This window comes from Cetorhinus maximus, chromosome 16 (assembly GCF_964194155.1).
Source record: "Cetorhinus maximus chromosome 16, sCetMax3.hap1.1, whole genome shotgun sequence".
In the NCBI taxonomy this organism is placed as follows: domain Eukaryota; kingdom Metazoa; phylum Chordata; class Chondrichthyes; order Lamniformes; family Cetorhinidae; genus Cetorhinus; species Cetorhinus maximus.
The window spans coordinates 36,935,616-36,960,772 of record NC_135894.1 but is presented as its reverse complement, the minus strand read 5'-3'; the positions used below and the strand labels follow the sequence as shown (position 1 = coordinate 36,960,772).

At 43.0% G+C, this 25,157-nt stretch overlaps 1 protein-coding gene across 1 annotated transcript in view; it reads left to right on the top strand.

Annotated features, from left to right (window-relative positions):
- The first annotated feature begins 468 nt into the window (after positions 1-468).
- casq2 (calsequestrin 2) overlaps positions 469-25,157 on the top strand; it is a 54,880-nt gene continuing 30,191 nt past the window's right edge. The window contains exons 1-2 of the mRNA XM_078559674.1: positions 469-818; positions 1,125-1,209. Of these exons, the coding sequence (XP_078415800.1) occupies positions 579-818; positions 1,125-1,209 (325 nt within the window). The 5' untranslated portion in view covers positions 469-578. The remainder of the gene's footprint in view (positions 819-1,124; positions 1,210-25,157) is intronic.

The following is a 25,157-nucleotide window of genomic DNA, read 5'->3' as shown; positions in this document are numbered from 1 at the left end:
GGGTATGGCTCTAATGGTCTATATAAAGTAGAACAGTACAATCATTCACTCCGCCTGCGTGTAAAACATTCTGTCTTCATCCCGTAACCTTTCCAAACAGCGTCAACGTGCCAAGATGGAAACATAATCTGCACTCAGCGATAGTTGCTTTGAGAGATGGAAGGTAACGTTAATGTCACACTGATAGGTGGTTTTTACAGTATGCGCTTTCTGTCTGAAAGGTCAGCCTCACCCAGCCCTCCCCAGAAAAGCCCATCAAAATGAGGATGGCGAATCCCCCTCGACTCGTGCCTTTGCTGTTTCTGTACAATGTATTTATAGCTGGAAACAACTGGCTTCTTAAAATGGAGTGTAAAATGGTAACGGAACAGGAGATTGGTATGTGAGGTATCTGGGCTCTGCCTCCATTTATTCTTTCTCCAGGGGCTGTTCTGACTTTGTTCCCTCTCTCTCTCTCTCCCTGTTTCTCTGATCAGGAGTTGTAACCAGTATTGAAGGAGAAAGGCAAAATATTTCCAGTGAATCAATTTCCTTATCTCTGCCGGCTCTTTAATTGTGAATAATACATAACTTTTACAATGAATGCAGTCTGGCTCTGTTTGGCGACTTTCTCTGTCGCCTGCATCAGTTGTAGAGCGGAGGATGGACTTGAATTCCCCCGGTATGATGGAAAAGACAGAGTTGCCAACGTCGACATGAAGAACTACCAGAAGATTTTGGAAAAGTATGATATCCTGTGCCTGATGTATCACGCGTCGGTCCCTGCAGGAGACAAAGTTGCTCAGAGACGGTTTGACCGAGCGGAATTGGTGTTAGAGGTGAGACATGATTCAGGGTTGGTTGTGGTGTGGAGTGGAGGGGGGGAGGGGTGGTGACTTCAAACTTGGACAAAAAATTGAATCCACTTACTGGACACATGTAACAAAGTAGTTAAAACATGTTTACTACTGAGGATTGATTGGTTGACAAAATAGGAGAGTAAGTTAAAACACAAGAACTTTGATAAACTCCATGCTTTTTTGTCGTAGTAAAGATACATGTGAAGTTGATTTTATGACATCTGAAAATTTCAAGACACCAAAGCTAACGGTTTCTGTTTCTTTCCCATCTTTTTTTGGAGGCAGCTGGCAGCTCAGGTCTTGCAAGAAAAAAACATTGGATTTGGGCTTGTAGATGAGAAGAAAGATGCAAAGCTGGCTAAGAAACTGGGTGAGAAACAAATTATTAAAACTAGTTGACATGTTGTGATGTTAAATACTGAAAAAAAAATTCCTGGGATGGGGACCCCACCCACTACTGACTGCTGACCCCACCCACTACTGACTGCTGACCCCACCCACTACTGACTGCTGACCCCACCCACTACTGACTGCTGACCCCACCCATTACTGACTGCTGACCCCACCCATTACTGACTGCTGACCCCACCCACTACTGACTGCTGACCCCACCCACTACTGACTGCTGACCCCACCCACTACTGACTGCTGACCCCACCCACTACTGACTGCTGACCCCACCCACTACTGACTGCTGACCCCACCCACTACTGACTGCTGACACTGCTAAATGTAATAGTGAGCAGAGACAGTTGGGACAGTTATTTAAAGAAATGCTTTACAAAAAGGCGAGTCCATTTCCTTTCCAAATTGTTGATTTAAGACCACGCTTTGTGCTGGGCGGTGTATTCCATTCTCAATTTATGACCCTCCCAAAATTCTCTTCACCTTGTTCCTGGCAAAGAACTTTTCCATTTCTATCCCATCAATTCCATTCATGATTTTAAATATTTGGATAATTTACTTCCCTTCCCTTATCTTCTCCCCAGCAAAAACACATGTAATCAGTTTACGTACTGTTTATAGCCAATCAATTGAATATTCAGAACTATCCTTATTCTTAGAACTAGTCTAATCTGTTTTGCACATTGTCAGTGTCATTTCCTCGGACTTGCCCTCTAGACTTCTATTTGTACAATGTAACATTATGTTTGCCTTGGAAAGTATTACCATGGAAGATGACAATGATTCTAGCATTTGGCCAACAATAACAACCATAACTGTATTGTGCTGGAACTTATTTAAGTGAAACGCTTGATAAACGCTTCATAAGCAAGTTTATTATTTTTAGCACATGGGCGTGTTATCTAACATTAAACAGTATATACTTTTCATCTGGCCAGTTGGTTTGGAGTTTTCTGATGTCAGCAAAATATTCTGGTCTAGAAATTTAATTGGGATCACACCTGTTTTTTGGGTGTTAAATGCGGGCAAAAGTTTCCAATATAGCAGTTAGAATGCACATTCTCTTTTCATGCCTGAAGTCCACTGACCACCATATTGGATCAGGTTTCCCTGCAGGTGCCCAAGGACATCTGGTCTATTTAAAGCATTGAAGAACATGTAAATAAAGATCTAGGCTGGTTGGAGGACCTTTTTCTGATGCCCCTTCCCCCCATCACTAGCTTAGCATCTTTATTGAAAGGGATTTGACTCCCTCAACATACAGCTGGTTTATGACCATAGGCACAATTCATTCATCCTATACCAGTCCTCTGTGCCACATTTATTCTAGCAAGGCCATCAAGTTACAGTGCAGCAAGGGCTACCCATTCCAGTTATGACTCCTGACTTTTGTCAGGAACCTAGCCACAGCTGCAGGCCAGGCCTACAATGAGAGCTGTGCTGCCACAGAAAATGTTATTGCACTAACAATGGTGAGCACAACCAAAGCTTCCAAAGTGGGTTGTGATGAATATATATATGGATGGAGAAATTTAGGGAAGAAAGGAGGGCATTGAATTCAGAGGAGAGGGGACAAGGAGAGCTGAGATGCAAATTGAAATCATTGAGGATGAGGTGTCACTCAGCACAGAGGCTGGATGAGTGGGGAGGGGGGGGTTCCTTGGGGAGCAATCTGGGTGGGGCTTGAGGAAACAAGACAATTTTAAAAATGAGATAAGAGGGATGGAACAGGGTAAGTTTCTCGAAGGAAAAAAAGTTCCAGAGTCATAGATGGGAGAGACCAAGGTGTAACTAAGTGTTAAGGGCCACACCACCACTACAGCAGTTATGGTTAGGGAGGTGATATATCTAAGATGAGGAGGCAAATGAGGTAACTGTCACTATCCATGATGCAAGTTCCAGTAATAATACCAAGAAGGGAGAAAAAAAAGAATATTAATACTGGGTGACAGGAAAGATAGGACACAGGGCCCCATGTGGAGCTAAGAGTAAAGAAGGAGATAGAAGTAAAGGGTTCAGGTTTGGAGAGACAGTCAAAATGTGTATGCAAATGGCACAAGAAGAATCAAAGCAAATGAGGTGGAAATTATAAAAAAATAGGGCCTATGACATTGCCATCTCATTACTGCCTTTTGGAAAAATTAAACATGTTTAATAATGAGTTAATGCTTTACTTTTCCTTATAAGGTTATGGAACATGGGCTGCAAAAGTTTATTGTGGCAGCATGGGATGTACTCCAGTAAGTTTGGAAACCTGATGCAATCAAGTCCTACATCTAAGCTGTGCTCTTGAATCTAATTCTTCTGAGCAACCGGCATTCAGATAAGCATGCAACAATGCCTGCTCTTACTTTATTGATAGCCAACTCTACAATGTCCTTGATATTGGAGTAGTGACCACTGTTACCACTGGGTTTTCTCTGAAGCATTTTCTAATTTAGGAATATCATTGGCACTTACAATAAGTTCTGCATTTGCTTCTTCAGAAGTGTCTAGTGGACCATTTCAGCCCTAACATTTTTTTTAACTCATCAATGAATTAGATAATTTTATTTTACAACTTTGAAGTCATCTTCCACTGATCATTTTTTGTTTTAAATCTGCATCAACTGAGAATATTAATCCATTTTAACTTCTGAAGAATAAAAATAAAACAGCCTAGTTATGTAAAACCAACCCACCCAAACCTTCATGTTTGATCACATGAGATTTATAATACAACCAAACAACAATGTCAGTTTTGATCTTAAACCCAAGAAAGTGTTCATGATACCAGAGTTCAGGAGCAGTAAGTACCCAGTGTGGTACTATCAGTATAACTGTATCTGTTTAGGGAATTGACATTGAGTTTCTTGGAAAAGGTAATAGTGATAGAGGTGATCACATGCGGAATGTTCTATATCAATTTTTCTGGACATTGAGATAAGCGGCACAACAGTATCTGGACACTGCTCCATCTTTAATGTTGATAGAAAACTTGAGAATATCTTTGATATTGGAGTCATAACCATTGTTCAGGCAGTGCTTGTCCAAAGATTATCAGAGATTTTTCACAACAAAATAATTGAGATGTCCATGTTTGTTGACGAAGTGAAAGAAATGCTCATCAGCAACAAACCAATACACTGTACCAACATGACCATCCTGCTGAGACATTCCACTGGCCAGGCATGCTACCAGTTTGAAGGAGGAATTGCAAGAAGGTACATTACCTATGTAAAGCCATAATTTTCTGTAAAAATAATAGTGCAGTTAAAAAGGCTAATGGAATGCTATCCTTCATTACGATAGGGATTGAACATAAAAGTAAGGATGTTATGCTTTAGTTATACAGGGCATTGGTGAGACTGCACCTCGAATACTGTGTGCAGTTTTGGTCTCCTTATTTAAGGAAGGATGTAAATGCATTGGAGGTAGTTCAAAGGAGGTTTACTAAATTGATACCTGGAATGAGTGGGTTGTCTTATGTGGAAAGATTGGACAGACTGGGCTTGGAGTTTAGAAGAGTGAGTGGTGATTTGATTGAAGTATACAAGATCCTGAATCGCCTTGACAAGGTGGACATTGAAAGGATGCTTCCTCTTGTGGGTGAGTCCGGAACTGGGGCCATTGTTTTTAAATTAGGGGTCGCCCTTTAAGGACAGAGATGAGATTTTTTTTCTCTCAGAGGGTTGTGCGACTTTGGAATTCTCTGCTTCAGTAGGTGGTGGAGGCGGGGTCATTGAATATTATTAAGGCAGAGGTAGATAGATTCTTGTTAAGCAAGGGAATCAAAGTTTATCGGGGTTAGATGGGAATGTGGAAATCGAAACACAAGAAGATCAGCCATGGTCTTATTGATTGGCAGAGCAAGCTTGAGGGGCCGAATGGTCTACTCCCGTTCCTATTTCTTATGCTCTTATGGCACTTGCTGTTAATATTATGCAAATACAATAGCAATATCAGGCGAAGAGAGATGAGCAGTTAAATGTGGAAATGCAAAAGTTGCGATCCAAGCTATGCCACTCCACTGTCAGCTGCACAAAAACGGCATCTCGCTATCTGTCTCACTGTTCAAATGCATTGAACAGCCTGAATCTGAATCTGCCTCAGCCACAATCTCAGGCAGTGCATTTCAGATTGTGGTCACTCATTGTGTGGGAGGGATTTTCCTCATGTCGTCTTTGGTTTTTTTTTTGCTAATCGCATTGAATCTGTGACCTCTGCTTCTCAACCTTTCTGCCAAATGGAACAGTTTCTCTCAATCTACTTGGTCTGGATCCCTCATCATTTTTTTTACAATTCTATCAAATCTGCTCTCTACTTTCTCTATGGAGAACAATGCCAGCTTCTCCAATCTATCCACCTAACTGAAGTCTCTCATCACCGGAACCATTATCGTAAATCCTTACTGTACCCTTAGGCCTTCCTAAAATGTGGTGCCCAGAATTGGACAAAATACAGCAGCTGAGGACAAACCAGTGTTTTTATAAAGGTTCATCATAACTTTCTTGCTTTTCTACTCCATAACTTGATTTATAAAGGCCCTGTATGCCTTTTTAACCACTTTTTCAAGCTGCCCTGCCACCTTCAACAATTTGTGTACATATACGTCCACCTCTATCTGTTCCTGCACCCTCTTTAAAATTGTATCCTCTATTTTATATTGCCTCTCCTCATTCTTCCTATCAAAATGCATCACTTCACACTTCTCTGCGTTAAATTTCATCTGCCACATGCCTGTCCATTCCACAAGCTTGGCTATGTCCTCTTGACGTCTACCATTATCCACCTCGCAGTTCGTAATACTGACAAGTGGGTCAAACACCTTTTATTTTTGCTGCAGACATGTTGTAGATTGAATGGAACACAGATATAGTATCCAAGTTGATGGATCAAGTTCTTTTCAGTTACTGAAAAGCATTTTTACTGCACAGTCCATGAGGTGCACTCCAAAGTTGGTCCCTTTCCTGTCAGTATGAAGTGCCTTGGGACAATTTACTACATTAAGTCAGTATAAAGGATCATACTGAAGAGTTGATAGCCAGAGGGCACAGATTTGGGGTAATTTGCAGGAGAACCAGAGGCGGCATGGGGAAGATCCTTTTGGCGCAGGGAGTGGTTAGGATTTGAAGTGCATTGCCTGATAGATTGGTGGATACAGATTCAGTGGTGGCCTTCAAAAAGGAATTGGATAAATACTTGGAGGACAAAAAATTTGCAGGGATAGGGGGAAAGAACCAGGGCGTGGGACAAACTGGATTGATCTTTGGAAGAAGTGGCGCGGAGTCGATGAGCTGAATGGCCCCCTTCTGTGCTGCATTGTTCCGTGATTCCATGAAATTGCAGTACTTGTGCAGCAGATATAAACTAAACTCACCACAGAAAATTAAGTCTTGTCCATTTCATTCTAAATACCCTTTTAATGACATAGTAAGCATTGACTAAAACCAACCAACATCTCTGCCACTAAAATGTAATTATTACAGGTGTGGAATCTCATTTGTTAAGGTTTAAGTCTTTATTAGAAATTTTAAAAATGTAAAGTTATTCTTTTCCTTCCTGTTTCTTTTTCTCACTTTTAATCAAATCTCTCTTTCCCTCTCATTCATTTCTCTTCCCGTCCCTCTCAATCCAATGTAAAAGGAAAATACTATGGTTGCTGGAAATCTGAAATAAAAACAGAAAATGCTGGAAATACTTAGTTTAAGCAACATCTTTAGAGAGAGAAATAGAGCTAACGCTTCAGGTCAATGACCTTTCATCAGGACCCTTTAATCCAATCTTTGTTTTCCTCTTGTTATTTCTCTTTCTGTTCCTTTTAATCTAATTTTCTTTTCCCTCACTTTATTTTTCTTTCTGCACCTGATTTAACAGTGAATTTGATTTTTTACACTTTTCCCTCATTCTAACACTATTAATTTTACAATTCTTCAATTGGATTGGTTAAGGAGATTCATTTTTGCTGGCCCTGTTCACTCAGGTCCCAGGCCCCCAGTTTTCTTCGCTGCAACTTTATCAGCTTGCATTTCTAGCAATTTCCGTTGCAAAATATCAGCGCAATTAACCAGGAAAGGCCAAATAGCTCTGCTGTAGCGTATCATGGGCCATCGTTTGAATTATTTCCTCTGAAGGAATATTAATTTAAGTTAAACAGCTGCAATATAGCTGGCGCTGAAGAAAAAGATGGTTCTTTCCATTAGTGGTGCTCATTTTCCTAATAGTCCTCAATAAATACCACATAGGCAGTCATCGCACTACCTCCTGATAACCAGTGGAAAGAATCTGAAGAATCCTGTGAAAGAGTCCAAAGTGTTGGTAATTGTCCTGCCCATTCCTGTAGTACTCCAGTGCAATTAAACTTTATTAGAAGGCTGTCCTGTTGTCTGAAGAATAGAAGTAAATATAGAAGTTGCTGAGATAAACCATAGATTTAGATAACGTTACCCTTTATGGCATTTCTTTTTAAGTGTTACATCAATTTATCTCCACTTTTAAAATTAGATGTTTTTGAAATAGGACTGCACTTTGTTTCTAAGGCTACTTCACTGTTACTGTGCTTTTTTAAAAAAGTGCACAAAAGCACATTTGCCGGCAGCTTCAAAACATTCAAAACTGAGATTTTAAGAACTGAAGTGCGTTCTCTTAAATTGCTGTGCTACATGATAGGGTTTTGCAGCGATCCAAGTTAAGAATGCATAGCTCCTAGTAGGAATAAAATGCCAAATGGAAGTGTGATCAGATTGCTGTCAGAATGCCAACTAATACAAGTTGAATAGAGGTGTGAAAAAGTGATAACAATAACAGTAGTTTTCACTTGATATGGAAAATACCCCTCAATATGAATTAAGTGGTAGGAGTACATTATTACCTTGCTTCAAAGGAACAACATCTGGTATTGCTTCTATAAAGTTTAATAATTGTATCCTAAGTTGACTTGGCTGTTGCTAACCTGTACCTACATTACATTTGGATTTAGGTAAACACTCCATAAGGTACTCTACCTATGCGTATATGCCACCTGTATCAATTTTTGAATAACTTGAATTCTCACCCAACTCATTTGAGTAATGAACCATAGTTGCAAATGTAGCTTGGCAAGAGCCCAATCGGGCAAACCAAGTTTCTTACCATCAGGTCCAAATTGAAGGGAATGAAGGGTATGGGGGAAAATATTTGTTTCAGCCTTTATAAAGTTTTAAAATTAATGTCAGTTTTTTGAGAGCTGCAGCTAAAATGAGGAAGGGGATAGGTGAAAGAAATACAATATGGATGTACAAAATTGACTCTGTGGGTAAGTGACTGAGTGCACAGTTTTCCCTTCAGAAAGAAGTTACAGAAGAAAGGTGTCAGGTCACTTCAATTAAAGGTATATGTTGCTGCATTCTCCTGGAACTTGCTTGATTATCTTCAGGATTTAGAGAAGTATTTCCAGAAAATAATCTTAAATTGGCCTAAGATTTTTTTCTCTCTTTCCCGTTCCCAGGAATTTGCGTTACCAGTTAAAGAAGGTTGATGGTTCATGTAGGCTGCACTACACCTGGAAGGGACATGCTGGATGGACCAGTGTGCCTTTTCCTGTCTTTTTTATATGTTCGTAACTCCTGTTTCTCTGTTTCTCATATGGCTTACTGGACATCCAAATGCATAAGGTGCTTGTGAACCATGTTACCCAATTTGGCACTGCAGGGCACTCTTCCAAGAGAAACCGGGGCACATTTTGCTGTGGGTGATAAGCGTCTCAGCATGCACTACCTGCAGGACTGGAGAACAGTTGGAGAAGAAATTAAATGCAAAGAAAGAGCTTCCATTTTTGTAACACCTTTCCTGTTCTCAGGGCATTTCAAGCACTCACAGGCAAATAGTTACTTCTGAAATAAAGTCACTATTATGTAAGCAAATATAATTGCCAATTTGCACAGCAAGGTCCCACAAAAAACAATGAGACAGATGACTAATCTGTTTTAGTGGTGTTTGAGAGATAAATATTGGACAGCACATCAGCTTGTCTTCAAATAATACCACGGGATTTTTTACATCCAGCTGATCATGTAGACAGAGCCTTGGCTTAACATCTGTTCTGAGAGACAGCACCTTTACCATATAACATTCCCTCAGCACCAGACTGAAATGTCAACCTAAATTGTGTTCTCAAGTCCCATAGCGTGGCTTGGTCTGATGACCTTCTAATTTGTGGGCAAGTGAGCTACTACTGAGCCAGATTGAGAGGATGTGCATGGATTTATGGCACAGAACCAGGCCATTTAACCCAGCTGGTGTTTATGCTTTACTTGAGCCTTATCTATCAACGTAATCCCCTGTTCTCCTCTCCCTCATATGCTTATCTAGCTTCCCTTAAATGAATGAATAGCTCTTTACAGACGAACATACAATCTAGGAACAGGAGTAAGCCATTTGGCCCCTTGAGCCTGCTCCGCCGCTCAATAAGATCATGGCTGATCTGACCGTGGCCCCAACTCCACATTCCTGCCTACCCTCAATAACCTTCGAGTCCCTTGTTAGTCAAAAATCTAACTAACTCTGCCTTAAAAATATTCAATGACCCTGCCTCCACCACTCTCTGGGGAAGAGATTTCCAAAGACTCACGACCCTCATCCATGTCTTAAATGGGAGATAAAAGCAAAATACTGCGGATGCTGGAAATCCAAAACAAAAACAAAAATACCTGGAAAAACTCAGCAGGTCTGGCAGCATCTGCGGAGAGGAACACAGTTAACGTTTCGAGTCCGAATGACCCTTCAACAGAATTTATTGTTCTTGTCTTAAATGGGAGATCCCTTATTTTTAAACTGTGTCCCCTAGTTCTAGTCTCTCCCTCAAGGGGAAACATCCTTTCAGCATCCACCCTGTCAAGACCCCTCAGGATCTTATATTTTTCAGTAAGATCATCTCTCATTCTTCTGAAACTCAATGGATTCAGGCCCTGCCTGTCCAACCTTTCCTCATAAGATAATCCTCCCCCCGACCCCCATCCCAGGTAGCCATCAAGTGAGCCTTCTGTGAACTGCTTCTAATGCAGTCACATCCTTTCTTAAATAAGAAAACCAAAACTGTACACACCATTCCAGTTGTGGTCTCACCAAGGCCTTGTACAACTGTAGCAAAATGTCACTACTTTAATATTCTATTTCCCTCACAATAAACGACAACATCTAATTTGCCTTCCTAATCACTTGCTGAACCTGCATACTAACTTTCTGTGATTCATGTACCTGGACACCCAGTTCCCTCTGTACCTTGGAGTTCTGAAATCTCTCTCCATTTTCATAATGTGATTTTTTTTCCTCTTCTTGCCAAAGTGGACAAGTTCACATTTTCCCACATTATACTCCATCTGCCATTTTTTTTGCCCACTCGTTAAACCTACATCTCTTTGCAAACTCCTCTGCACAACTTAATTTCCTACCTGTCTTTGATTCATCAGCAAATTTATCAACCATTCATTCACTGCTTTCATCCATGTCATTGATGTAAATTGTAAATATTGAGGGCCCAGCACTGATCCTTGCTTCACTTCACTTGTCACATCTTGCCAACCTGAAAATGACCCATTTATCACTACTCTCTTTCCTGTTAGCTAACCAATCCTCTATCCATGCTGACATGTTACCCCCTTCACCATGAGCTCTTATTTTGCATAGTAATCTTTGATGTGGCACCTTGTCAAATACCTTCTGGAAATCTAAGTACAGCACATCCACAGGTTCCTCTTTATCCACGTTGCTTGTTGCTTTCTCAAAGAACTCCAATAAATTAGTCAAACATGATCTCCCTTTCATAAAACCATGTTGACTCTGCCTGATTGCATTGAGATTTTCTAAGTGCTCTGCTATAACCTCCTTAGCAATTGAATCCAGCATTTTCCCTATGACAGATGTTAAGATAACTGGCCTGTAGTTTCCTGCTTTCTGTTTCCCTCCTTTTTTAAAAAGAGGAGTCCCATTTGCTATTTTCCAACCTGATGGGACTTTTCCAGAATCTAGGAAATTTTGGAAAATTAAAATCAATGCACCTACTATCTCAGCTGTCACTTCTTTTAAGATGCTAGCATGAAGTCCATCAGGACTTGGGGACTTGTCGGCTTTCAGGTCTAATAATTTTCTCAGTTCACTTTCCCTGATGATTGCAATTGTTTTAAGTTCCTCACTTTCACCTCCTGATTCACAATTATTTCTGGGATGTTATTTGTATCGTCTACGGTGAAGACAGATGCGAAATATCTATTCCATTCATTCGCCATTTCCTTATTTTCCATTATTACTTCCCCAGACTCAATCTCTAGAGGACCATTGCTCACTTTACATACTCTTGTCCTTTTTGAATTCCTGTAGAAATGCTTACTATGTGCTTTTAAATTTCTAGCTAGCTTTCTCTTGTACTCTAATTTCTCTCTCCTTATTAATATTTTAGTCATTCTTTGCTGTTCTTTATATTCTGTCCAATCTTCTGACTTGCCGCTCATCTTTGCGGAATTATACACTTTTTCTTTCAGTTGGAGGCTGTCTTTAACTTCTTTAGTTCACCACAGATGATGCGTCCTTCCCTTAGAGTCTTTCTTTCTCACTGGAATGTATCTTTTCTGAGTATTCTGAAATATCTCCTTAAATGCCTGCCATTGTGTCCTCCCAAACTTGATCCCTCACCCCCACTATTTAGCTTAAAGTCCTCTCTACTGCCCTAGTTATGCAACTCGCCAGAACACCAGTCCCAGCGCGGTTCGGGTGAAGACTGTCCCAACGGTATAACTCCCACTTTCCCCAGTACTGGTGCCAGTACTGAATCAAAATCCCTTTTTCCCCCACATGAATCTTTGAGCCAAGCATTTAACTCTAAACGTATTTGCCCTTTGCCAACTTGCTTGTAGCTCAGGTAGTAATCCAGAGATTACCATCTTTGAGATTCTGCTTTTTAATTTAGCCTCTAGCTGCTCATACTCCCTCTTTCCTAGCTCTACCTATGTTGTTGGTACCTACATGGACCACAATGACTGGGTTCTCCCCCTCCCACTGCAAGTTCTTCTCCAGTCCAGAGCAGATGTCCTGAACCCTGGCACTGGGCAGGCAACACAGCAGTCTGATCTCTGGCTCTCGACTGCAGGGGGCTGTGCCTATCCCCCTGATAACACTGTCCCCTACCATGACAATATTCTTATTAACTTCCCCGCTTGAATGGCTTCCTGTACCAAGGTGCCATGATCAATTTGCTCATCCACCCTACAGCCACCACTTTCATTCATACAGGTTGCAAAAACCTTGAACCTATTAGACAATTTCAAAGGCTGAGGCTGCTCCACTTCTACCTTCTCAACCCCCATAACTGTCTCACTCACAGTTACACCCTCCTGTCCCTGTCCACTGACCAAATCAGAAGACCCTATCCTAAGGAGTGTGACTGCCTCCAGGAACAAGTGTCCAGGTAACTTTCCCCTTCCCTGATGCATCGTCATGTCTGCAGCTCAGCCTTCCATATGAATATATGAAATAGGAGCAGAAGACGACCATTTGGCCACTTGAGCCTGCTCCACCATTCAATATGATCATGGCTAATCTGTTTGTGTTTCGAGTTCTACATTTCCCACCTACCCCCTGACAACCTTTGATTCCCTTGCCTAACAAGAATCTATCTATCTCTGCCTTAAAAATATTCTGTGACCCTGCTTCCACCGCCTTCTGAGGCAGAGAGTTCCAAAGTCGCACAACCCTCTGAGAGAAAAAAAAATTCTCCTCATCTCTGTCCTATAAGGCGGCCCCTAATTTTAAAGCAGTGTCTCCTAGTTCTGGACCCGTAGTTCCAGCTCAATGACTGAGCCAAAGCTCCTCAAGGTGCAGACACTTACTGCAGACATATTTGCCCTGAATCGCACTGGCATCCAGGAGCTTCCACATTCTGCAGTCACAACACATCATCTACCCTGCCAATTATTATGTGTTAATTAATTTACTTTCTTTCTTAATTAATTTATCATTATTACCCCGGTAAAGTTTACTTATACTAATAAAATCTTACAATTACTAATAAATTACACTAGTTTTGAGAGATAAATGAGCAAAATACTCACCAACCAATCATTTACCTGTTTGCCTTTGACATCACACTTTGACTTTCTTTCCCAACTCGGCTCAGAACTCAGGGACTGGATACAGCCAGCTAGTTGTTTTAACTGGGGCCACTCTGAACTCTCACTGTTTTAACTGGCCATACGAACATACGAAATAGGAGCAGGAGCAGACCATTCGGTCCCTCAAGCCTGCTCCGCCATTCAATAAGATCATGGCTGATCTCTTTGTGTTTCGAGTTCTACATTCCCATCTATCCCTAATAACCTTTGATTCCCTTGCCTAACATAAGAACATACGAAATAGGAGCAGAAGCAGACCGTTCAGCCCCTCGAGCCTGCTCCGCCATTCATTACAATCATGGCTGATCTCATTTCGGCCTCAACTCCAATTTCCCGCCCTCTCCCCATAACCTTTCAACCCATTACTAATTAAAAATCTGTCTATTTCCTCCTTCAATTCAGCGTCCCGGCATCCACTGCACTCTGAGGTAGTGAATTCCACAGATTCATGACCCTTTGAGAAAAGTAATTCCTCATCATCTCTGATTTAAATATACCACTCTTTAGCCTAAAACTATGGCCTCCTAGAATGCCCCAGAAGGGGAAACATCCGCTCCACGTCTACTTTGTCTATCCCCTTTAGCATTTATATACCTCAATTAGATCTCCTCTCATCCTTCTAAACTCTAGCGAGTATAGGCCTAAACTGCTCAATCTCTCCTAATAAGACAAGCCCCGCATCTCTGGAATCAATCGAGTGAACATCCTCTCAACCGCATCCAATGCAGCTACATCCTTCCTCAAGTAAGGGGACCAAAACTGTGCACAGTACTCTAGGTGCGGTCTCACCAATGCCTTGTACAGTTGCAACAACACTTCCCTATTTATATACTCTATTCTTTTTGTAATAAATGCCAAAATTCCATTTGCCTTCCTTATTACTTGCTGTACCTGCATACTAGCTTTCAGCGATTCATGCACGAGGACACCCAGATCCCTCTGCACTGAAGCATTCTGAAATTAATCACATGAGCAGGGACATGTTAAAAATGAGATTTTTAAATTTTTATTTTATTTTTAATTAACATCGGAAACCTCATCCCGCCTGTGGGTGAGGTTTCCTCAAAATTCCAAAGGCCCGCTCGCCAACTGTAAGGCTGGACAGGCAGGGAAAAAAAATCACTTTAATCAATTTATTAATGGGCTCAACAGCCCACTTAATTGTCGGTGCGCATGCTGCCGACTCCCACGCACGCCTGCTGACTGAAATATCATGCAAGTGTGCAATTCTCGTGCTATTTCACGGTTGTACATGTCGGGCATGGACCCACATACCAAGCTAAAAATCCAGCCCAAGGAGTTTGCAGACGGATATGGATAAGTTGAGTGAGTGGACAAAAATCTGGCAGATGGAGTATAATGTGCGAAAATGGGAAATTGTTCACTTTTGCAGGACAAATAAAAAAGCAGAGTATTATCTAAATGGAGAATGACTACAGAATTCAAAGGTGCAGAGGGATCTAGGTGTTCTCATGCATGTGTCACAAAAAGTCATTATGCAAGTGCACCATGTAATCAAGAAGGCTAATGGAATGCTGTCCTTTATTATGAGAGGGATTGAACATAACAGTAAGGATGTTATGCTTCAGTTATACAGGGCATTGATGAGACTGCATCTTGAATTCTGTGTGCAGTTTTGGTCTCATTTAAGGAAGGATATAAATGAGTTAGAGGCGGTTCACATTAAGGTCACATAAGGGGACTTGTTTACCTTAATTTTAAAATCGTTATTTTTAACATTAGAAATCTTCAGCTCGCTGACACAGCTCTTTGCCTTCAGGGGGCTTTCACTAAGCACACCTGCGCACATGCACTGACTTCCGCGCTCACCCTCCTCCCCCCCACCCAGGCAGCGCTGAGTGTTTCAGCACGCGACTCACACTGGCTGGTCGTTAATTGGCCAGCCAGCGTGAAATCGCGGTCGGGGCCGGATCGTGGGTGGTGGTCGGTTTTGCGGCCACTCCCGGGCCCACCTGCCGCGCCTGCCAGACGAGGTAAAAATCCTGCCCCTTATGTCTTTTTCACCACATACTTTCCCACTTACCTTCATGTTGTCTACAAAAATAGGTACCGCTGTGAACTCTCCCTGTCTTAACTGCTCCCGCTCTGAACTCCAGCTGTTCTAACACTGTTTGATCCAATCACACCCTGTGTAGCGAGTTCCTCATTCGCATCACTCTTTGGGTGCGAAATTTCTTCTGAATTTCCTATTGGATTTCAATATCTGTTATTGATGGGCTCTAGTCGTGCTCTTACCTACAAGTGAAAACATTGTTTCTGTATCCACTCTATCAAAACCCTTCATAATTTAAAAAATCTCCATTAGGACATCCTAAACCTTTTTTCAAAAGAAAAGAGACCCACTCTATTCATCCTTTCCTGATATATATATCCTCCTATTTCTGGCATCATCCCTGTAAATGTTTTGTGCACTCTTGCCAATACCTCTATACCCTTTTTACAATTTTGTAACCAGAACTGCATGGGGTACTCATAAGTCTGGTCTAACCTAGATTTGGTACAAGTTTAGCATAACTTTCCCAATTCTATCCCTCTAGAAATAAACTCTAGTGCTTGGTTTGCCTTTTTATGGCCTTTCCCTGTGGTGCAACTTCAATTCATTGATGTATTTGATAGGGGTAGAGGAACAAAGGGATCTCCATCTAGACTAGCACCTTTCAAGAAACAAGTAGCCTTCCTATTCTTCTGGCCAAAATGTACTACCTCATTTTTATTTGTGCCAAACTTCATTTGGCAATTATTTGCTTATTCTGCAAGTTTATTGATGTCCTCCTGCTATTTGTTGCATTTCACCTCAGCACCTGCTATTCACCCCTCCGCACCAATTTGGTGTCATACACAAATTTAGAAATTGTGTTTTCAATTCCAAGATCCAAATTGTTAATGTAAATTGTTAAGAGCAGTGGTCCCAGCACTGATCCTTGTGGAACACCACTTCCCACCTTTTGCTACTCTAAGTAACTACCCTTTACTCCCAAATTCTGCTTTCTCTCTTGGAGTACATTTAAAGAAAGTTGGCAGAGAAATAGCACTCAATAGCACTGCATATCTCATGCATTAACCTAAAATAAGACATTAGTGCTGCCTGTTTCACATGCACTCCACATTAGTGCCATTGATGGCACACATAGAGGTGTAATTTTTAGATTATAGCGTCTGCCTATGGAAATTGAATTTTGCTGTGAAATAAGTACAGGGTTGGAAGGAAGCTCAGATTGGGATGGCTACTCATCTCTGTTGTTTGTCTACATGACAAGTCACTTCATTCCAAAAGTGATTTATTGTGTGATGTGTAAAACATGTGACTTGAAACATTGCCATCTGATTGGGTGAAATATAAATTCGGTATTTTTCTACATCTTTAAAACTCATGAATTGTAAAATTCCAGTACAGAATCACAGAATTGTTTTGGTGCAGAAGGAGGCCATTTGGCCCATCGTGTCTACACCGGCGCCCCAAATGAGCATCATCACTTAGTGCTATTCTCCTGCTTTTTCCCTGTATCCTTGCACATTGTTTCTATTCAAATAATCATTTAATGCCCTCTTGAATGCTTCAGTTGAACCTGCCTCCACCACACTTCCAGGCAGTGCATTCTAGACTCGAACCACTCGCTGAGTGAAAATGTTTTTTCTCACATCAGATTTGCTTCTTTAGCAAATCACTTTAAATCTGTGTCCTCTCATTCTCGATCCTTTTACGAGGGGAACAATTTCCCCCATCTACTCAATTCAGCCCTCTCATGATTTTGAACATCTCTATCAAATCTCCTCTTAGCCTTCTCCTCTCCAAGGAAAACAGTCCCAACTTCTCCAATCTGTCGTCATAACTCAAGTTTCTCATCTCTGGAAGCATACTTGTAAACCTCTTCTGCACTGTCCCCAACAGCGAGTGATTTATAATGAAAAGGAAAAGATAAGTGGTTAAAAATTTGTCTACACCCATTTTCTGGTTCAGGCCGCAATTTGTAATTCAACAGCACCTGGTGCGGTTGAGGAAGGTGAGGTATAATCCTTATGCTGTCTCCTCCTTTGCCTGATTGTAGCGTGCATCGGAGTATGACTTATGCTGCAGACTGCCTGCATGCTTTATAAGGGGCCTGATAGCATGCGAGGTTAACACTTGTTCCAGCCAGACTCCAACTCTTAAAAGGCCATCTGCACTCTTAAAGGGGAGCTACACTAAGTGAAAGGAAGCTGCTGCTGACTGCAATTATCTGCAATTGGAAGCAAAGCAAATGGAGCTCCAGAGCAAGAGAGGGCTCCCAGGTTCATGGATGAGGAGCTTGAGGCCTTAGTTATGGATGGTGGCAAAGGAGAAAGACCAGATTTCCATGGAGGGGCCAGGAGGCCATTAAGGAAGGGCATAGGAGCAGGTGGCCATGGAATCCAAAGGCACCAAGGGCCTAGCAGTATTGCTGGAAAAAATTTAATGACCTCACATGGGTGGTCAATAAATGCAACTTTGTGTGGCATCTCATTCCCACCACATCACCAACCTCTCATGCTTTCAGTGCACCACACCTCCACCACTCACCCAGCAGCATACCCTAGCACTCCCTAGTAACAGTTCTTAACCGTCAGGACTCAGACTTTCTATCCAGATACTCCAGCTCATCCTCAGACACATTCCAATGCTGTTAGCCCCACACCAAACTCTCGTTGCCTCTACATAGTTCCAGCTACTCATCTATGGCACGAATATCACCCAAACACAATTATCGACCTTCTTCCCTCCCTCTTGCAGGACTAGGTGGCACACAATAGATGGAAGAGCAGAAGTGGCGGGGACAAGCATGTCTACATTCCCAAGCTGTGCGGAGGAGGCAGTGCTCTGCATCATGGGTTTGGCTGCAACATAGTCCATGGGCTGAGAGCATTCAGGATGACGGAATGTTACTGCCTTATACCCCTTCTCAAATCCAACCTTACCTTCATCCTGCCATCTTAGCATGAAGTTCAAATTGCAGATGATGCAACCAGGGACCTATTGCCCAAGCCTCCCCCGGCTTCCTTTGTGCTAACCCTCTCCTGAATATTTGCTTTCAGATTCCCATGAATTGCCACCTAACTCCCAGCCCAGCCACAGCCTCAGGAGGAAGGACGAGAGCCACACCACATCACAGATGAAGAGGCCCCATAACTTGATCTGACACTCACAGCCACCATCTCAGATACTGGCACTTGTAAGCATTAGAGGCTAGTATAGAATCAGGATCTGCACGTGGTGAGTCACCGGGAATGAGTGGACTGCAGCCAGGCCAGGGGGAAAAGATAGTTTGTGTGCTCGTTCACTGGAGGATAAGGTCACAGTTGAGTTTTGATACAGGAGACTCAGATGAGGACTTTGATGGGGTGGCATTCAGGAGAACACTGTTGAGGATGCGTACCAAGATACTGCGTTCATTGGCAGGAGTGTGGAGGAGTCTGGCTCCAATGTGGCAGAGAGCTTGGAGCTCATCTTTTCCAGCGCAGCAGTGTTGGCCAGCTCCATGACTGCACTTGCGGGCCAGCCGTAATGCAGTGTCTGCGCGCCACTGCCTCTGCTTCCAATGCAGCACAAGCTAAACCGCGCACTGTCTCAGTAATGCATTGGAAGCTCAGATGAGATCCATGCTTGCTGTCATGAAGGTTTAGACCGCTGCCATCATGATCAGGTACTCTTGGAAAACTCATCCAGAGCAAAGGCATCTCAGCTGCATCCTCCCTGTCTGCACCTGCTCCTACTCCTGAGATGGCCTCTGGATTCCTGGTGACAATGGCTGTGCCTTCAGGGGGGTCTACAAGCCAATTAGCCTAATGTCAGTTGTAGGTAAAATGCTTGAATCTATTATTATGGACGTGGAAACAGAGCACTTAGAAAATTATAATATGATTAAGCAGAGTCAATGCAGATTTATAAAAGGGAAATCATGTTTTGACAAACCTGTTAAAGTTAAGGGGATGTAGTGCCTTTCAATTTTCAGAAAGAATTCATTAAGGTGCCACATAAAAGCTTATTACATAAAATAAGGATTCATGGGATTGGGAAATTAGTTAATGGACAGAAATAAATGGGCCATTTTAGGGTTCGCAGGCTTTAACTAGTGGGCTACCGCAGGGTTCAGTGCTTGAGCCTCAGCTATTTACAATCGGTATTATATAATGACTGAAATGAGGGGGCTGAGTGCAACATATGCAAATTTGCTGATGATTCAAAGTTAGACGGGAAAGTAGGTAATGGGGAGGCCAGCAAGAGGCTGCAGAATTTCATAGACAGGTTGGGCGAGTGGGGAAGAACATGGCTGATGAAATATGTGGTGAAGTATGAAGTTACCCATTTGATGGGAAAAATGAAAAAGCAGAATATTTTTTGATTGAGAAATTGAAAATATTTACATTGATAGTGACCTGGGTACCCTTGTACATGAATCACAGAAAGTCAACATTCAGCTACAGCAAGCAATTCTTCTTCTCCAGTTCTCAGTCCAAAGGCAGGACTAATCCACAGCCCCACAATCTCCACCACAGATAGGGCAAGGAGGCATGTCCTGAATCCACCTCAGCCAGAATGGGGATTGAACCCATTGGTGCCTACGAGGAGAGAGACTAGGCAAATATTCCCTGAAGTTTAGAAGAATGAGAAATTATCTAATTGAAACATAAAATTCTTAAGTGACTTAACAGGGTAGATACTGAGAAAATGCTTCCCCCAGCTGTGGAATCTAGAACACGGAGCCACAGTCTCAGAATACGGGATCGGCCATTTAGGACTGATTAGGAGAAATTTCTTCACTCAAAGGATCATGAATCTTTAGAATTGTCTAGCCCCAGAGACCTGTGGATGCTCAGTGGTTGTGTATTTTTGATTACTAAGGGAATTAAAGGATGTAGGAATAGTGTATGAAGATGGAGTTGAGATAGAAGATCAGCCATGATCTTGTTGAATGGCAGAGCGAGTTACTGCTCCTGCTCCTATTTTGTATATTTTTATTTTCCTATAATGTTGCGGCTGTGAAAGATGCAGTAGACCACGGCGTGCTTGGAGACATGCCCCAGCATGTATTGTAGAGCTTCCCTCGAGTTTCCAGGCAGTGAACCCATTGCTTGAGAATGCCGAACATCTGTTCCATGCCATTTCCGGCAGCTGAGTGTCTTTCACTATTTACCCATTGTCTTTGCATGCTCAGGAGATAAAGGGGGTTCACCAGCCAGATGTAGAAGGGGGCAGCCCTTGTCCCTGAGCAGCCACCCTCTAGTTCTTCTTGGAGGCTTGGAGATGGCCAAGGTGCCAGACTGCCTCAGATGTAGGCATCGTGGCTACTGCCAGGCTAGTGGGCATTCACTTACATAATGGTTTATGCAAGGTATCACCTCCAACTGCAGATTGATGGAATGGTTGCCCTTGCAGTTCCAAAACATTTCCCCATTGAAGTGTGGAGCCCACAGAGCCACGTGTGCAGTTAATGGTTTCTTACAGCATTGCAAATCCTGCCATCCTGGCAAATGCACATGACCTCTCACCCTGCTTTTAAAAAATTAATTAATGGGATGTGGGCATCGCTGGCTAGGCCAGCATTTATTGCCATCCCAATTTGCCCTTGAGAAGGTGGTGGTGAGCTGCCTTCTTGAACCGCTGCAATCCATGTGGTGTAGGATTTTGACCCAGCGACAGTGAAGGAACAGTGATATATTTCCAAGTCAGGATGGTGTGTGGCTTGGCAGGGAACATCCAGCTGGTGGTGTTCCCATGCATCTGCTGCCCTCGTCCTTCAAGATGGTAGCAGTTGTGGGTTTGGAAGGTGTTGTCTAAGGAGCTGGGTGAGTTCCTGCACTGCATCTTGTAGATGGTACACACTGCTGCTACTGTGTATCGGTGGTGGATGGCGTGTCAATCAAGCGAGATGCTTTGTCCTGGATGGTGTCAAGCTTCTTGAGTGTTGTTGGAACTGCACAATCCAGGCAAGTGGGAAGTATTCCATCACACTCCTGACTTGTGCCTTGTAGATGATGGACTGAATTTGGGGAGTCAGGAGGTGAGTTATCGCTGTAGGATTCCAAGCCTCTGACTCGCTCTTGTAGCCACAGTATTTATCTAGCCAGTCCAGTCCAGTCCAGTCCAGTTTCTGGTTAATGATAGCCAACAGGATGTTGATATTGGGGGATTCAGCGATGGTGAAGCCATTGAATGTCAAGGGGCTTTGGTTAGATTCTCTCTTGTTGGAGATGGTCATTGCCTGGCATTTCTGTGGCATGAATGTTTCTTGCCACTTGTCAGCCCAAGCCTGGATATTGTCCAGGTCTTGCTTCAGTATCTGAGGAGTCGCGAATGGTGCTGAACATTGTGCAATCATCAGCGAACATCCCCACTTCTGACTTTATGATGGAAGGAAAGTCATTGATGAAGCAGCTGAAGGTGTTTGGGCCTAGGACAGTACCCTGAGGAACTCCTACAGTGATGTCCTGGAACTGAGATGATTGGCCTTCAACAACCACAACTATCTTCCTTTGTATTAGGTATGACTCCAACCAGTGGGGAGTTTTCAACCTAGTTCCCATTGACTCCAGTTTTGCTAGGACTCCTTGATGCCACATTCAGTCGTGCTGCCTTGATGTCAAGAGCAGTCACTCTCACTCACCTCTGTAGTTCTGCTGTTTTGTCCATGTTTGAACCAAGGCTGTAATGAGGTCAGGAGCTGAGTGATCCTGGCAAAACCCAAACTGAGCGTCAGTGAGCAGGCTATTGCTAAGAAAGTGCCGCCTGATAGCTTTGTTGATGACTCTTTCCATCACTTTACTGATGATCGAGAGTAGGCTAATGGGGCGGTAATTGCCCATTTGGACTTGTCCTGCTTTTTGTGTACAGGACATCTTGGACAATTTTCCACATAGCTGGGTAGATGCTAGTGTTATAGCTGTACTGGAACAGATTGGCTAGGGGAGCGGCAATTTCTGGAGCACAAGCCTTCAGTAAAATTGCTGGAATATTGTCAGGGCCCGTAACCCTTGTAGTATCCAGTGCCTTCAGCTGTTTCTTGATATCACGTGGAGTGAATCAAATTGGCTGAAGACAGGCATCTGTGATACTGGGGACCTCCGGAGGAGGCCAAGATGGATCATCCACTCGGCACTTCTGGCTAAAGATTGTAGCAAATGCTTCAGCCTTATCTTTGGCACTGATGTGCTGGGTTCCCCCATCATTGAGGATGGGGCTATTTGTGGAGCCTCCTCCTCCAGTGAGTTGTTTAATTGTTCACCACCATTCACGACTGGATGTGACAGGACTGCAGGGCTTAGATTTGATAGATGGTTGTAGGACCACTTAGCTCTGTCTATTACATGCTGTTTACATTATTGGCACACAAGTAGCCCTGGGTTGTAGCTTCACCAGGTTAACACCTCATTTTTAGCTATGCCAGGTGCTGCTCCTGGCATACCCCCCCCTGCACTCTTCATTGAGCCAAAGTTGATCCCCTGACTTGGTGATAATGGTAGAGTGGGGGTATGACAGGCTGACGTTATAGGTTGTGATTGAGTACAATTCTGCTGCTGCTGATGGCTCACAGTGCCTCATGGATGTCCAGTGTTGAGTTTCTAGACTTGTTCGAAAACTATCACATTTAGCATGGCAGTAGTACCACACAACACAATGGAGTGTTTCCTCAATGTGAAGACTGGACTTCGTCTCCACAGGGGCTGTGCAGTGATCACTCCTACCGATACTGTCATGAACACGTGCATCTGTGGCAGGCATGCTGGTGAGGTCACGTATGTTTTTCCCTCTTGTTGGTTCCCTCACCACCTGCCGCAGACCCAGCCTAGCAGCCATGTTCTTTAGGACTCACCAGTTCGGTCAGTAGTGGTGCCAAGGAACCTCTCCTAGTGATAAATATTGAAGTCCGCCACCCAGTGACATTCTATGCCCTTGCCACCCTCAGTGCTTCCTCTAAGTGGCGTCCAACATGGAGGAACACTGATTCATTAGCTGAAGGTTGGAGGGGGAACAGGAGATACCCAGGAATAGTGATGATGGTGGCTGGGACATTTTCTGTAAGGTATGGTGCCATGAGTATTACTATGTCAGGCTGTTGCTTGACCAGGCTGTGAGACAGCTCTCCCAATTTTGGCACAGATGTTTTTAAGGAGAACTTTGTAGGGTCAATAGGGCTGAGTTTGCCATTGTTGTTTCCGCTGCCTGAGTTGATGCCAAGTGGTCCATCTGGTTTCATTCCTTATTTCTGCTAGTGGTTTTATGCAATTGAGTGGCTTGTTAGGCCATTTCAGAGGGCATTTAACAGTCAACCACATTGCTGGAGTCACATCTAGGCCAGACCAGGTAGGGATGGCCGATTTCCTTCCCTAAAAGACATTAGTGAACCAGATGGGGTTTTATGACAATCGATGGTAGTCTCATGGTCATCATTAGACTTTTAAATCCAGATTTTTATTTATTTAATTATCTGCTGTGGTGGGATTCAAACCCTGTTCCCAAGAGCATTACCCTGGATCTCTGGATTACTAATTCAGTGACAATACTACAATGCCTCTGCCTCCCCATTCTACTTCTGAAAAAATATGATGAAAACGCTGCTATTTGTATATCGGAGGCTGAATTTTTGGGCCCCTCCTATGTTGGGAAAAGATGAGGACAGGGCTGGAAAATTACGAGGTCGACATGGATTTAGGGCCTAGGAAGGCCTCCTGCGCCCATGTGGTGGACAGGCAGTCAGGCTCATCAAGAGCTAACCTTGTTAAGCAGGGATTGAGGAGGCTGGGATTCTCAGTTCCCCAACGTGGCAAGGGTTGTTTATGCCTTCGAGGTGGGCACCAAGTAGCAGGCCAGGGTACTGGTGCTCCAGGCAGGCCTACAGGATCCTCCCTGCCTGCCGGGGTAGGGGTGCAACACCCACCTGCAGAGCGGTGGCCTGGCTGCTTTTTGCATTTAAAAAAAATGTTTTTAAGAATTTGTTGAAAGGCACCTTCCTATTGAAGCATCCTCTCAGTTACTTACGTATTACTGAAGCCAGGTTTTCCTATAAAGTTGGGAGATTTCTCATTGGTCCTCCAGCATCAAGAGCCCCCCTCTACCAGCCCACCCTGCTGTGCCCATGCCTGTTAAGGGGTCGGCCCAGTCAAACTTCCAGGCCAGTAATTGTTTCCCACTGGGGGTGGGTCAGGACCCAAACATTCCTGCTTCCTGCACCAAAGGTGAAAATTATTTCCAGGGCCTTGTGAGAAAATCCTGGAACTCCTTTCATAACAGCACTGTGGGTGTGCCTGCACCACATGGACTGCAGCAGTTCAAGAAGGCAGCTCACCACCACCTTCTCAAGGGCAACTAGGGATGAGCAATAAATGCTGGCCCAGCCAGTGAAGCCCACATCCCGTGAATTAATAAAGAAAAATGTAAAAAAAAAAATTGTGCGTGTGTGTGTGTGTGTGTGTGTAGATGATTTAATTAAGCTGGGCAGAGATTAATAGGAGACAGGTTGTCTGGGGGTTTAAAACATGAAAAGGATAGAGGTGTTAGGCTTGAGGTACAAGTGAATAGGTTAGATCTAATATTTGCATTTTTAGATAAGTTTAGAGTTTGTTTGAATATCAAAGGGAAGTCAGAGGTTACAAGAAACATGTTTGCATCTTTCAGGAGTTCCATGGGAAAATAAAAGTAGAGATATATTTTATTGACCTGAAAGCAAAGACATGATAGAAACATGATCTTATATTTGGAAGGATTTGAGTTTCAAAGAGGTGTGGGAATAATGGAACCTGAGATCAAAGGGAAAAAAAAAAG